Genomic DNA, 13,320 nt, shown 5'->3' with positions numbered 1-13,320 from the left:
ACTATACAACATTCAGTCAAGAATATAACAGAAAAGATGGGCTGGAGAGATGGCTTAGCGGTTAAACACTTGCCTGTGAAGCCTAAGGACCCCGGTTCGAGGCTCGGTTCCCCAGGGCCCACGTTAGCCAGATGCACAAGGGGGCGCACGCGTCTGGAGTTCGTTTGCAGAGGCTGGAAGCCCTGGCACGCCCATTCTCTCTCTTTCCCTCTATCTGTCTTTCTCTCTGTCTCTGTTACTCTCAAATAAATAAATAATAATAATAATAAATTTTAAAAAAAGAATATAACAGAAAAGAGAACATTTTTAGGCACACATGTCATAATCATATGATCTGTTGTGCCTTGATTCTTATTCTCAGTGTTTGGTTTTTCTATATCAAAAGAGAATGAGAGGTAATTAATTTGGATGCCATATGTGTTCCTGAGATGACTGTAAAAGTAATTTTAGCCTTAATTATTAATATGAACTATTATTAATTTCTTATTTTCCCATGCGTTTCTACCCAAAAAGTTCTTTTTTAGGTCAAGTTTTCTTTTTTGATTTTGCAGGGTGGGGTCTCACTCTAGCCTGGGTTGACCTGGAACTCACTTTATAGTCCTGGGCTGTCCTCAGACTCACAGTGATCCTCTTACCTCTGCCTCCCAAGTTCTGGGATTAAAGACATGTGCCATCACACTTGACTTTAGGTCAGGTTGTCTACTTTCCCCCCTTCATAATCAGGATACCTCTAAAAGGTAGTTTGTGTAAAAATTTCCATATGTCCTCACTTCCCTCATGTCTTGACTCAACTTCTATCTTTGATGCAGAAGTTAGACTTGCTAGCTTTGAAAGCGTTGGTGATCCATTCAGAGTCCCATAGTCCCGTAGCTGTGCCAAACCGAGGCACTAGTCAGCTGCTAGAAATAAATATACTTGTGGCTTTGTGGATAAGTGTATGGAATACATAGTACCGTGGAGCAGGACACCATCTAGTGGCAATTTCAAGTTGATTTTCTGATATACTGAGGAGTTGGATTTCACAATGATAGTGTTGGACAGCTGATGTTGGTATAGAAAATAATTATAGAGATTAGCTACTGTCTTCTTATTATATAAAAGAAAGAAAATAGAGGCATCCCCTCTGCCCTCAAATGAGTTTACGTTGTCACAATGGCAATTTAAAGACTGAGCCTGGACAAACCCCCAGTTTTACTAAAGTCTATAACTGATGTTAAAAACAAACGTGCAAACCAACCTGATATAGATTAATGGTATTTGCAGAATGTATGTTCTTTACTTGCAAAGAATATAGAACAATGGTGTCTGTAGTTTTCATACAGTATTTTGAATAATTATTCAAAATTTAATAAATGCAAATTAATAATAGAAATGTGGGTGCCTGTACTTTGTTCTCAATCTTAGGGGCTTTCTGTTTTTTTGTTTTTTTTTGAGACAGGATTCCACACTGTAGGCCAGGCTGACCTGGAATTCACTGTGTGGCCCAGGATAGCCTCAGACTCACAAGAAGCCCCATATCGCAGCCTCCTAAGAGTTGAGACTACAGGCATAAGACACCATGCCCTGTTACATGAATTTGTTGTTGCTTTGTTTTGTTTTTTTGAGACAGGGTCTCATTGTAGACCAGGCTGATATAGAAATCACTCTGTAGTTCTAGGCTGGCCTTGAACTCACAGAGATCCTCCTACCTCTGCCTGCTGAGTCCTGGGAATAAAGGTGTGCACCATCACACCCAGCTCACCATGAGTATTTTTTTTTTTTTTTACAACTGTTATTGTTTGGTTTACAAGAATTTCCTCATCTCCTTAGGTTATGCTTACCTCATTCAGGATAAGATAGATCACTAGTGGAATATTACATCTCTTATATTTCTCCTGTTCAATAATTGACTTTCTTGATATACTTAAATATTTCAAACTGGGGATTGGTACTTTTTGTTTTATTTTGTTTATAGCCCAAACTGGTCTCACACTCTGTGTAACAGGCCTGATCATGAACTCCTGGTTCTTCTGATTCCACCTTCCAAGTACCGGGATCATACATGTGTGCCAGTCTGCCTGGCTAAAGATTTTGTAATCTTTTTTTCTAGTGCTAACAGTTGAACTTGATGCCTCATGTTAGGCAAGTACTCTGCCACTGAGCTACATTTCTAGCCTCCCTCTTTTCCTCCCTCCCTCCCTATCGTCTGTTTCTAGAAGTCATTAATAGTGCACCACCTTCACACTACCTCATGGGGGATGATATTCCCAAGGCAGTATGGATAAAAGGTTCATGGGGTGAGGAGATGGCCCAGTGATTAAAGGAGCTTGCTTATAAACTCTGATGGCCCAATTTTGACTCCTCAGTTCCCACATAAAGCCAGATGCATGCATCTCTAATTCGTTTGCTATGGTAAGAGGCCCTAGCATACCCATATTCTCTCCCTCCTCTCTCTGTTTCTGTTTGCAAATAAAATTTTTTATTTTTTGTAAATAAAATAAAAATTTTTTAAAAAATATTGGAAGTAAAAGGGTATAGCCACACTTTGCTCATTGGCCTTTTGTGACACTATCTTCTGGATACCACACCTACCCCATGGGTGTCTAGCCCTTGAAGAGGGAATTTTCAGTCTTTGTGTTAATTTTTTTTTTTTTTTTTTTTTTTTTTTGAGGTAGGGTCTTACTCTAGCCCAGGCTGATCTGGAATTCACTATGTAGTCTCAGGCCATAGTGATCCTCCTTCCTCTGCCTCCCAAATGCAGGGATTAGAGGTATGCTTTACCACACCCAGTTTGTGTTAATTTTTAAATTCCTTCACCCTCTATTGCTGTTCTCTTCCCATATTTCGGCTATAGGAAAGGAGCAAGGTCTAGCCCAGGCTGACCTGGAGCTCATAGTCTGCTCCTTGGGAGAGCTCCTCTGTAATCATGTCTCCTCCTGTGTAGACACAACTATACATAGGTCACTGACTCCTAGAGGTTCCCCCTCTAAGCTCCCTGGGGAATAGTTCTAGTCAGTCACGCTCACCTTTATCTCTAGCCCTATTCTGCTTTCTCATTGAGACCCCCTTCATTTCTGGCTTTATCCATTACCTATTCTTGGACATCAGTTTAAAAATGTAAATTCTTGGCCCAGTGTGGTGGCTTTAATCCCAGCACTTGGGAAGCAGAAATAGAAGGATTGCCATGAGATTGAGGCCACCCTGAGACTACATAGTAAATTCCAGGTCAACCTGGACTACAGGAAGACTATACCTTGAAAAAAAAAGAAGTAGGGCTGGAAAGATAGCTTAGCGGTTAAGGCACTTGCCTGTGAAGCCAAAGCACCCAGGTTTGATTTCCCTAGGGCCCACGTAAGCCAGATGCACAAAGGGCACATCATCTGGAGTTCGTTTGCAATGCCTAGAGGCCCTGGTGTGCCCATTTTCTCTCTGTCTATTCCCTCTCTCCCTTTTTCTTCTTACAAGTAAATTAAATTAAGGGAAAAAAAGCAAAGAAAAAGAAAGGATTAAATAAATATAGCACAGTGGTAGAGCACTGGCCTAATGTACAATCCTCAGTATTGCTCCCCACAAAATAAGTTACTAATGTTTTACTAGCTCAACTTCATTTCCTGCTACTTTTCCCTTAGTGAACCTCTGTACTTCCAGTCTTTTAAAAAATATTGTTAAGTTTATTTACTTGCAAGGATAAAGAGAGAGAAAGAAAGAATAGATGTGAAGGGCCTCTTGCCAGTGCAAACTAGCTTCAGATGCTTGCACCACTTTCTGCATCAGGTTGTGTTATATACATGTGGGTTCTAGCGAATTGAGCCTGTACTATCAGGCTTTGCAACAGGCACCTTTAACTGCCGAGCCAGCTTCCCAGTCCTGTACTTACACTCTTTAAATGTGTCAGCCTTTTCCTCATAATTTTCTATATTTATATAGAATTTTAACAAGTATAGAACAGGTTTTCCTCAAGGAATTCTGATTACATTTCTTTTGGCTTTGCCTTCTTTGGCTTTTCTTGATGTGTGCAAAATGTTGCGGTACTGTAAAACAGTGCTTTCCTTGGATGTTCCCCACCTGACTGAATTTATTGAGGATATAGATGGTATGTTTCATCCCTAACCTGACATCTATCTAGTATAGTGTGTGATATAATGTGAAAAGATAAATTGTTTTTTTAAAATTATTTTTCAGATTCGATACATTTCTCAGACTCAAGGTATACCAGGAGAGCAGTTGTTAAATGTGGGTACAAAATCCACAAGATTTTTTTGCAGAGAAACAGATATGTCTCACTCTGGTTGGAGATTAAAGGTAATTCATTAGAAACATATTTTTAGAAAAATAGTTTGCTAAGAAGTCTGATGCCTGGCTAATGCCTTCCATGCCTGTTTTTATTTTGTTGCTCATGCTCTAATCCAGCTACACAATTGACGCATGATTCTTCTAGCCTCTTATGTGTGCAGCTACATTTATATTATACATTTACCTTTTTCACTCTGTCATATCTTACTTCCTATCTAGCTTAGGTCTTTGGGGTTCAGTAAGTTCTCTGTGATGAACCTCATTTAGTTTTCGTTTCTCTTCTACCTCTCCTCTCTTCCCCTCCCTCTCCTCTCTTCTCTTCCCCTCCTCTCTCCTCTCTTCTCTTCCCCTCTGCCTCTGTGTTTATTTCTTTCTATTTGAGAAAGGGTTTTGCTTTATTAAGGCTAAGGTAGATTTCAACTTGATCCTTCTGCCTCAGCCTCCCAAGTGCTGGGATTCCAGGTATGCACCTCATTCCACATTTTAGTTTTTTATACTTTCCCAAACTACATTTGCTCTTGCTCTTTTGTAACTACTTGTCCTTGATTACTTAATATTAGACTAAATGTGTCAGGATTAAAGAAAATAAAGTAATAATATGTTATTTTCCTCTGTGTTATATGTATTAAGACACTTGAAGAGCATGAGGCAGAGACAGGAATGAAGTCTAAAGAAGCCAGAAAGTACATATTCAACAGCCTGGATGACATAGCGCATGTGAGTACCGTGGTCACATTTATTAGTTCTCTGTGCTTAAGATGATCCTTGAGTGCCAAGGAGGCCAAAACGTTCCTCATTTTCTAAATGCCTATAGTGCTTAGCTTTTTAGATTAAATGGATTCTCAAGTTTTCAGACTTCTAGCAGCCAAATTGTATTTGTCTTATCAAAATGTTGATTTACCTCCCCTGTTGAGAAAACTTCTGTCAAGCAGACTTATTTTTTTTCCCATGCCTGTCATATATGTACCGTGTCTGTGGTGGATGCCCATGTGTGTGTGCAGACCCCTCGTGCAAGCATGCAGAGGCCAGAGGAGAAAGTTGGGTGTTCCCCTCTCCTTCTCTCATCTGCTTGTTTCCTTGAGATCGAGTCCCTGATTCCGAGCTTGCTGTTCTGCTGAGCCCCAGTGACTCTAGCTTTTGCACACACCACCAGCACTCCCCTTCCAGGGCTGGGCTGAGGGCTGAGGGAGTTGACCTCACACTGCCTTAGACCCCATGCTGACGGGAAGCCTCTGCTCTGCCTAGCTCTCTCTGGCTCCTCAAGCAGACTCCTCCCCTCTACTCCACCCCATACGTTATTGAAGGCAGATACTTTTTCAATTCCCCCTGCTTTGAATCCTCTTTTTTTAGTACATTAAAAGAATTTGAGGATTGATGACTGTCAACTGTTCTTTTTTGTTTCAGAATCACTGTAGTTCAATTATTTCTTCTGCCTTTTAATCTGTGAAATCATTAGTGTGCTCTGTTCTCCATGCTTGTTTCCATTTGATAAGTTGAAGTTTGATATTTTAGGTGAACACAGTGATGGACTTGGAAGGAAGTGATCTTTTGGCTGAGAAAGCTGATAGACGAGAATTTGTTAGTCTGTTGAAGAAAATGTTGCTGATTGATGCGGATTTAAGAATTACTCCAGTCGAGACTCTGAACCATCCGTTTGTTAATATGAAACATCTTCTAGATTTTCCTCATAGTAGCCAGTATGTTGCTTTATACTCTTTTATTTTGATTTCTAGAAAATAATAATAGGTCTGTAGCACAACAGTGTGTAGAAAAATGACTTTTCTTCATTAAGTATAAGTAAATGGAGTCAGAAGAGACTGTATGGACCAGTATGTGGTATAGTTGAATTAGAACACAAATCTGCTGCTTTCTCCCAAGTGTCATACTGAAAATATTCCCTTCTTAAACATTTTTTTTTGGGGGGGGTGAGCCAACTTTCATACAAATAGACAATCTAGCATGATCATAATCTCCTCGCCCACCCCCAGTTTTTTCCATCTGACGTGACATTCTTGCTGTAACAACCTAGGGCATATAAAAGGAAGTGAGCCAGGTGTGGTGGCACTCCGGAAGCACAGGTAGGAGGATCGCCATGAGTTCAAGGCTGCCCTGAGACTACCTAGTGAATTCCAGGTCAGCTTGGGCTAGAGTAAGACCCTACCTTGAAAAACAAAAAACAAAACAAAACCAAAAATAAATAAATAAAACAAGTATAAAAGGAAGTTACATTAGTTTTCTCTTCCAAGTTACATTTCAGTTTTTCATTTATTTAATTTTTATTTTTAGAGAGACACAGAGAAAGAGAATTGGTAGGGCCACTGTAATCAAACTCCAGACACTTGTGCCACATACTTGGCATGCATGACCTTGTGCTTGCCTCACCTTTGTGCATCTGGCTTATGTGGGATCTGGAGAGTGGAACCCATCCTTAGGCTTCACAGGCAAGCACCTTAACTGATAAGCAATCTCTCCAGCCTGCACCCCCCCCTTTTAAAACTTACATTTCAGTTTTAACAGACCTTAGGTTCTATTCTCTTTTGTGACCCTCAACTCTGTTTTTCTGTATAACTTTTGCTTTTCTTTGTCCCCATTCTGGAAGGAAAAGAGATTTTTTTTTTTTTTTTTTTTAAGTAGGGTCTCATTCTACCCTGTCTGGCCTGGAACTTACTCTGTAGTCCCAGGCTGGCCTCCAAACTCCCATCAATCCTCCTCCCTTTGCCTCCCAAGTGCTGTGATTAAAAGCATCTGTCACCACGCTCATGAAAAAGAGAGTTTTTAATGGGTTAGTAGAGAAGAAAATATACTCACATTCTGAAGGCCTTGTCAGACTTTCCTTAGGTAAATCTGATTTTTTTTTTTTTTTTTTGGAGTACCAGACCTGTTTTTATTTTATTTATCTTTTTGAGGTAGGATCTTGCTGTAGCCCAGGGTGACCTGGAATTCACTATGTAGTCTTAGAGTAGCCTCAAACTCATGGCAATCCTCGAACCTCTGCCTCCTGAGTACAGGGATTAAAGGTGTGCCCAGATCAAACCTTTCTTTTTTTTCTTTTTTTATGTGTTGGCAGGAATGAAAGTAAATGAGTTGCATGAAAGGTTGGGAAAAATAACATGAAAGGGAAGAAGAGAGGGGAATGGACTTCATATGACATGACAGCCAAGGAGGGCAATTTTGGGGGAGGAAGGAGACTAGCAAGAGGGGAACAGAGGGCATATGGGAGGGCAGAGATGGAGATAAATAAAAACAAAGTATAATGGCTTGTATATATGAAAGTGCCATAATGCAACCTATTACTTGGTATGGTAACTAAAAAGTTAATTATTCCCCAAGGGACTTCAAACAGCTTCATTTACTGTTAAAAAAGACTAAATGAAGACCCAATCAATATTCAATATTAAGAACTGATCTTAAGATTGATATTTTTATAAGACTCAATTGCATTTTTCCTAAACACTTCAAAAATCTCCTTTTGGTTTCCACTATATGAAAAATAGTATGTTAATGATATACTTGGTACTATTAATTTGGTGGTATAGGAGACACAATACAGGAAAAAAAATTATATAGAGTAGAAGGTTATATGCTGTGTGCTGACCAAAAAAATGTTTACTTTTGCTTTGCTATCTAAAAAAAAAGTTGTTAATCTATATTTGCTTTGTTATTTTAGTAGGATTTTTCTGTTTAAAAATATTAGAAATATTTAAAATGTAAATCACAGAATTCTTTTCTGTCTAAATTTTGTTAATGTATGTTAATTTTAACTAGTCAGCATTTACAGTTATATTACAATAACTTTAACTTTTTCCTGTGCAGTGTAAAGTCCTGTTTTCATATTATGGAGATTTGTAAGTCCCACCCAAATCCCTGTGACACAAGTAATCGCAGCAAAACTTCACTTTTAAGACCTTCAAGTACTACTGCCACACTAACGGCCAATTTTACTAAAATTGCAACATTGAGAGGTCAGGTAAGATATGACAGTACTTGGTACTTTTTACTCTTTTTTAAAAAAAAATTATTAATTTGTAAACAGAGAGAGGAAGAAAGTTGTATGAGCACAGCACGGCTTCTTAGAAACACTGCAAAGAAACTCCAGATATTTGTGCCGTGTTGTATATCTGACTTTAAGTGGGTACTAGAGAATTAAACCCAGTGCCGTAGGCTTTACAAGCAAGCACCTCTAACTGCTGAGCCATGTCCCCAGGCCTTTATACTCTTAAAGACCTCCCCCCCCCCCCCCCGCCAAGGTATGACCTCACTCTAGCCCAGGCTGACCTGGAATTCACTCTGTAGTCTCACTGTGGTCTTGAACTCACTGCGATCCTCCTAACTCTGCCTCCCGAGTGCTGGGATTAAAGGCGTGCGCCACCATACCCCGGCTTTTAAAGAGCTTTTTGATTGCTTATTTTGTTTTTAAAGTATAGAAGAACCATGTTAGCAGAAGGTATAGTGTGAGAACTTAGTATATCCATTGTATTACATTCAAAATAAGTAGAACATACCTGACTTGTTTTTTTTAAATTTTTTTTCCTCTTTCATTGTCTCAATATCTTCCTTCTCTGCTGTTTTATTTTTTTTTCTTTTGCCATAATTCTATCAAAAGTAGAGTTGTTACAGTAAGTTTTAGTTTGATTAGTTTGTTTTTGTTTTCATTTTCTGGGTTCAATTTTTTGTTGTTATTTTTTGAGGTACTCAAGTCTAGGCTGACTTGGAACTCACTCTGTAGCCTAAGCTGACCTGGACTCATGGTGTTCCTCCTGCCTTGGCTTCCCAAGCACTGGGATTAAAGGCATACCCCCACCATGCCTAGGTTCTTGTTTCTTTCTTTTTTTTTTGGAGAGCGATAGACGGAGAAAGTGTGTGAGAGGGGGGGGGGGGAGGAAGGGAAGGAGGGAGAGGGGGAGAGAGAGAGAGAGAGAGAATGGGCACACCAGGGCCTCCAGCCACTGCAAACAAACTCCAGATGCATGTGCCCTGTTTGTGCGTCTGGCTAACATGGGTCCTGGGGAATTGAGCCTCGAACCAGGGTCCTTAGGCTTCACAGGCAAGCATTTAACCATTAAGCCACCTCTCCAGCCCCTTGGTTCATTTTTATTGCAGAACTATGATTTTAAGAAGTGTGTGGATTCTGTTAATATAGCATATTTGTAGCAATTGGAAGACTACCCTGAATAAGGCATGGTCTATTGATAATTTCAGGCATTGACCACATCTGCTCATTCCGTTGTGCACCATGGGATTCCTTTGCAGGCGGGAACAGCACAGTTCGGTTGTGGTGATGCCTTCCATCAGACACTGATCATCTGTCCCCCAGCTATTCAAGGTATGCTTTCATTTACATTTTAATGTAGGCTTTTATTTTTTTAAAAACAAGGGCTCAATGTGTGGCCCAGGCTGTTCTGGAACTCACAGTCCACCTGCTTCAGCCTCCCAAATGCTGGGATTGCAGACATACATGCCTTTTTAAAAAGTTCCATCATCTATTGACTAAGAATGTTGCATAGGTTAGGGCTACATTTGCATTAAATTTAAGCTCTTCAATAGCCTTTAGGCCAGTGATCCTCATTTCTTCACTGGTGATCCATTGTAGTTATATTAACAAAATGAATCACATGGCACCACCACAGCTGGCCTATAGCCCTATGTTTTAAAACAGAAGGAATAGCAGTTTGGCAGTAATTTTGGGAACGGTTTACCAACAAAGAAGGTGCCCTCTTTTCTAACAGATTATTTTGTCAGTTTTATGAAAGTTGTATGTAGGAAATAGTTATAATCTCAATCAGGTTTTAAGCCTTTATCTATGAAAGGTATTTTTTTCTCTCCTATTGGATAACTGTTCTATTTCACAGGTATTCCTGCTGCACATGGTAAACCTACCAGTTACTCCATAAGGGTGGACAATACAGTTCCTCTTGTAACTCAGGCCCCAGCCATGCAGCCACTGCAGATCCGACCAGGAGTTCTTTCTCAGGTTGGTTGTTACTCAGTATGCTTTTGCATGTGTGCTCTGTCTCCTCATTTCAGTTAAATGCAAACACTGATCCATGTGTAACCTGTCAGCCTGTGCTGCTGGAAAGTGTTGAGCGTGACCTTGATGGGGATCCAATCCTTGGTGTAGTCATTGCATTTAATATAACTGTTAGTGGTTACTTTAACTTTCTCTGAAATTGAGTTGTATTATTGTAACTTAGGCTTTTTTGATGAATTGCTTTGTTTGGTGCTGTAGACGTGGTCTGGAAGAACACAGCAGATGCTGGTGCCTGCCTGGCAGCAGGTACCGCCCATGGCTCCTGCTGCTGCATCACTCCCTTCTGAGAGCATGGCTGGCTCGCAGAGGCTTAGAGACTGGGGGTAAGTTCAAACCAGAAGTATATCTGTGAATACTTACGAATAGTCTTCAAGATGATGATCACAAAGAAGAGATTTAATTTGTCTGAATTTTCTCTGTAGGAAAATTATTTCACACAGCAGTCATTACAACTCGGTGATGCCACAACCTCTTCTAACCAATCAAATAACTTTATCAGCTCCTCAGCCTATTAGTGTGGGCATCGCACATGTTGTCTGGCCTCAACCTGCTACTACCAAGAAAAATAAGCTGTGCCAGAACAGGTTGGTATTAGTACTTAACTTTCCTCTGCAGCTTAAAAACTAGTCTTTAAAATGAAGTTTGCATGTGCACTAAAGGGTCACTCTGTTGTATTCAAAATGACCTCTTTGATAGCATTGCGGCAAACAACTAAGCGAGCTCCCTTCTTAATTTCTCAGAGGTATTTTGGTAAAACTAATGGAATGGGAGCCAGGAAGAGAGGAAATAAATGCTTTCAGTTGGTAAGATTGTCTTTATTGCCCTTTTGATTTATTAACTAATGTTGCAGCTGTAGACACTCAGATATCACCTCTACCAAAAATGATCATCTAAATGTATGTAACACAACTGCAATGATGAGATAATATTTTATATTTCATAAAACTCATGATATGTCAGTGTCTTACATACACAAACAATTGAAAGTTGACATTGTTCAGTTTTATAAAATATCTTAGAAAAATGCCATTTCCATATTTTGATTATAGAAATTACAAATTATTCCTTTGGTTGCAGGAGTAACTCATTACAGAATACCAATATTCCACATTCAACATTTATTTCTCCAAAGATAATAAATGGGAAGGATGTCGAAGAACTAAGTTGCATAGAAACACAGGACAATCACAGCTCAGAAGGAGAGGCAAGAAACTGTTGTGAAGCATCTATAAGACAGCACTCTGATTCATCGGTTTCAGACAAACAGCGGCAAACCATCATCATCGCTGACTCCCCAAGTCCTGCAGTGAGTGTGATCACTATTAGTAGTGACACTGATGATGAAGAGACATCACCACGACATTCACTCAGAGAGTAAGTGCCAAATGCTCATCTGTCAGGTATGATGGCAGTGTCCTCTGAAGTTCCAAAAGCCAAGTCTTTGTGATTTACTCCTTGTCAAAGCCCTTGGGAGTAAAGCCTTCAGATGAATTCATCAGGTTCTACATAGAGGACATTTCCTAAGTAGTGTTTGGCATGGTGAATATAGCATTTTATGGTTCTTGTAGCTCATTCTGAACTGTTACCTACCTTTAAATAAAGAGCATGAATTTTGGCTGCTTTGAGAATATCTTCTTGTTTTGAACATGTTCCCTTCTCTTTCCACCAGATGTAAAGGCAGTCTAGATTGTGAGGCTTGCCAGAGCACTTTGAATATTGATCGGATGTGTTCCCTGAGTAGTCCAGACAGTACCCTGAGCACCAGCAGCTCAGGACAGTCTAGCCCATCCCCTTGCAAAAGACCGAACAGGTAAAGGAATTTCACTGCTAGAATACAGTAAATATTAAGTCTTCTAAAAAGCCTGTGATGTCTTCATGTTGAATGTAAATTAGTAAACATCTGCCAGTTTACCTCAGTGACTTTTCTGTTGAACACAATTTTTCTTTTTGTTTTTTCAAGGTAGGCTTTCAGTCTAGCCCAGGCTGACCTAGAATTCACTATGTAGTCTCAGGCTGGCCTTGAACTCAGTGATCCTCCTACCTCTGCCTCCGGAGTGCTGACTAAAGGTGAGCACCACCACATCCAGCTTCAATGCAAATTTTGAACTGTATCAGTAGCTCTAATTAAAAAACTTAGGAAAAAAATTAAGGCTGGGCATGGTGGTACACACCTTTAATCCCAGCACTTGGGAGGCTGAGGTAGGATGATCTTGTGAGTTTGAGTCAGAGTGAATTCCATATAAAAAGAGATGCTCAAGTGGTTTAGAATGAAATAACCAATTAAAACAAAAAATGATTTAGAAATCCCAAGGAGCAAGACCTTGTCAGAGTCTGAGAAAGTCAGAAGAGAAACTTGGGATTCTGGAATGCATATAGAAAGGTCAGGAAGATCTTGAGAATGGCACACACACTAACCTTAACTGAATCTGAAGTAGCCAAACCCCATGCTTGTATGTTTGTGTATTTCATCTTAATTATCTATAATTCTTGAAGAATTACAAAGAATTTTATGAGCTACTAATATAGACCAAATAGGAAGGAAAAGGAGAAATAATTAACAAAATGATATTCCTGAAATAAGGCAGAATTAGGTTTATCAATTTGAATAGAGAATGAAATCAAGGGCCTAGAAATTCTGTGAAAAAAATTAACATTGAAGCCAGGTATCATGGCTCATACCTTTAATCCAGCATTCAGGAGGCTGAGATAGGAGGATTGCTATGAGTTTGAGGTCAGGACTATAGAGTAAGTTCAAAGTCAGTCTAGACTGTGTGTGAACTGGAGGGATGGCTTAGTGGTTGAGGCGTTTGCCTGCAAAGCCAAAGGACCCAGGTTTGATTCCCCATGGCCCATGTTAGCCAGATGCAGAAGGGAGCACATGCATCTGGAGTTTGTTTACAGTGCCCATTCTCTCTCTCTCTCTCCCCGCTCTTTCTCTGTCAAATAAGTAAATAAATAAAATAGTTAAAAAAAAACTGGTGGGGGGAGTGTATTGGTCAATGGAAAAGGAATAATTACGT

At 39.7% G+C, this 13,320-nt stretch overlaps 1 protein-coding gene across 4 annotated transcripts in view; it reads left to right on the top strand.

The window, feature by feature from the left end:
• Window positions 1-13,320, top strand: part of Hipk3 (homeodomain interacting protein kinase 3) — a 108,266-nt gene that overhangs the window by 87,525 nt on the left and 7,421 nt on the right. For all 4 annotated transcript variants that reach the window (XM_045155831.1, XM_045155833.1, XM_004660833.2 and 1 more), the window contains exons 4-13: window positions 4,162-4,281; window positions 4,903-4,989; window positions 5,785-5,969; window positions 8,086-8,239; window positions 9,472-9,595; window positions 10,122-10,243; window positions 10,499-10,623; window positions 10,723-10,884; window positions 11,378-11,674; window positions 11,970-12,110. In XM_045155831.1, the coding sequence (XP_045011766.1) occupies window positions 4,162-4,281; window positions 4,903-4,989; window positions 5,785-5,969; window positions 8,086-8,239; window positions 9,472-9,595; window positions 10,122-10,243; window positions 10,499-10,623; window positions 10,723-10,884; window positions 11,378-11,674; window positions 11,970-12,110 (1,517 nt within the window). The remainder of the gene's footprint in view (window positions 1-4,161; window positions 4,282-4,902; window positions 4,990-5,784; window positions 5,970-8,085; window positions 8,240-9,471; window positions 9,596-10,121; window positions 10,244-10,498; window positions 10,624-10,722; window positions 10,885-11,377; window positions 11,675-11,969; window positions 12,111-13,320) is intronic.

The sequence above is a fragment of the Jaculus jaculus genome, chromosome 8 (genome assembly GCF_020740685.1).
Source record: "Jaculus jaculus isolate mJacJac1 chromosome 8, mJacJac1.mat.Y.cur, whole genome shotgun sequence".
Classification (NCBI taxonomy): Eukaryota; Metazoa; Chordata; class Mammalia; order Rodentia; family Dipodidae; genus Jaculus; species Jaculus jaculus.
This window is presented reverse-complemented; position numbering and strand designations above follow the sequence as displayed.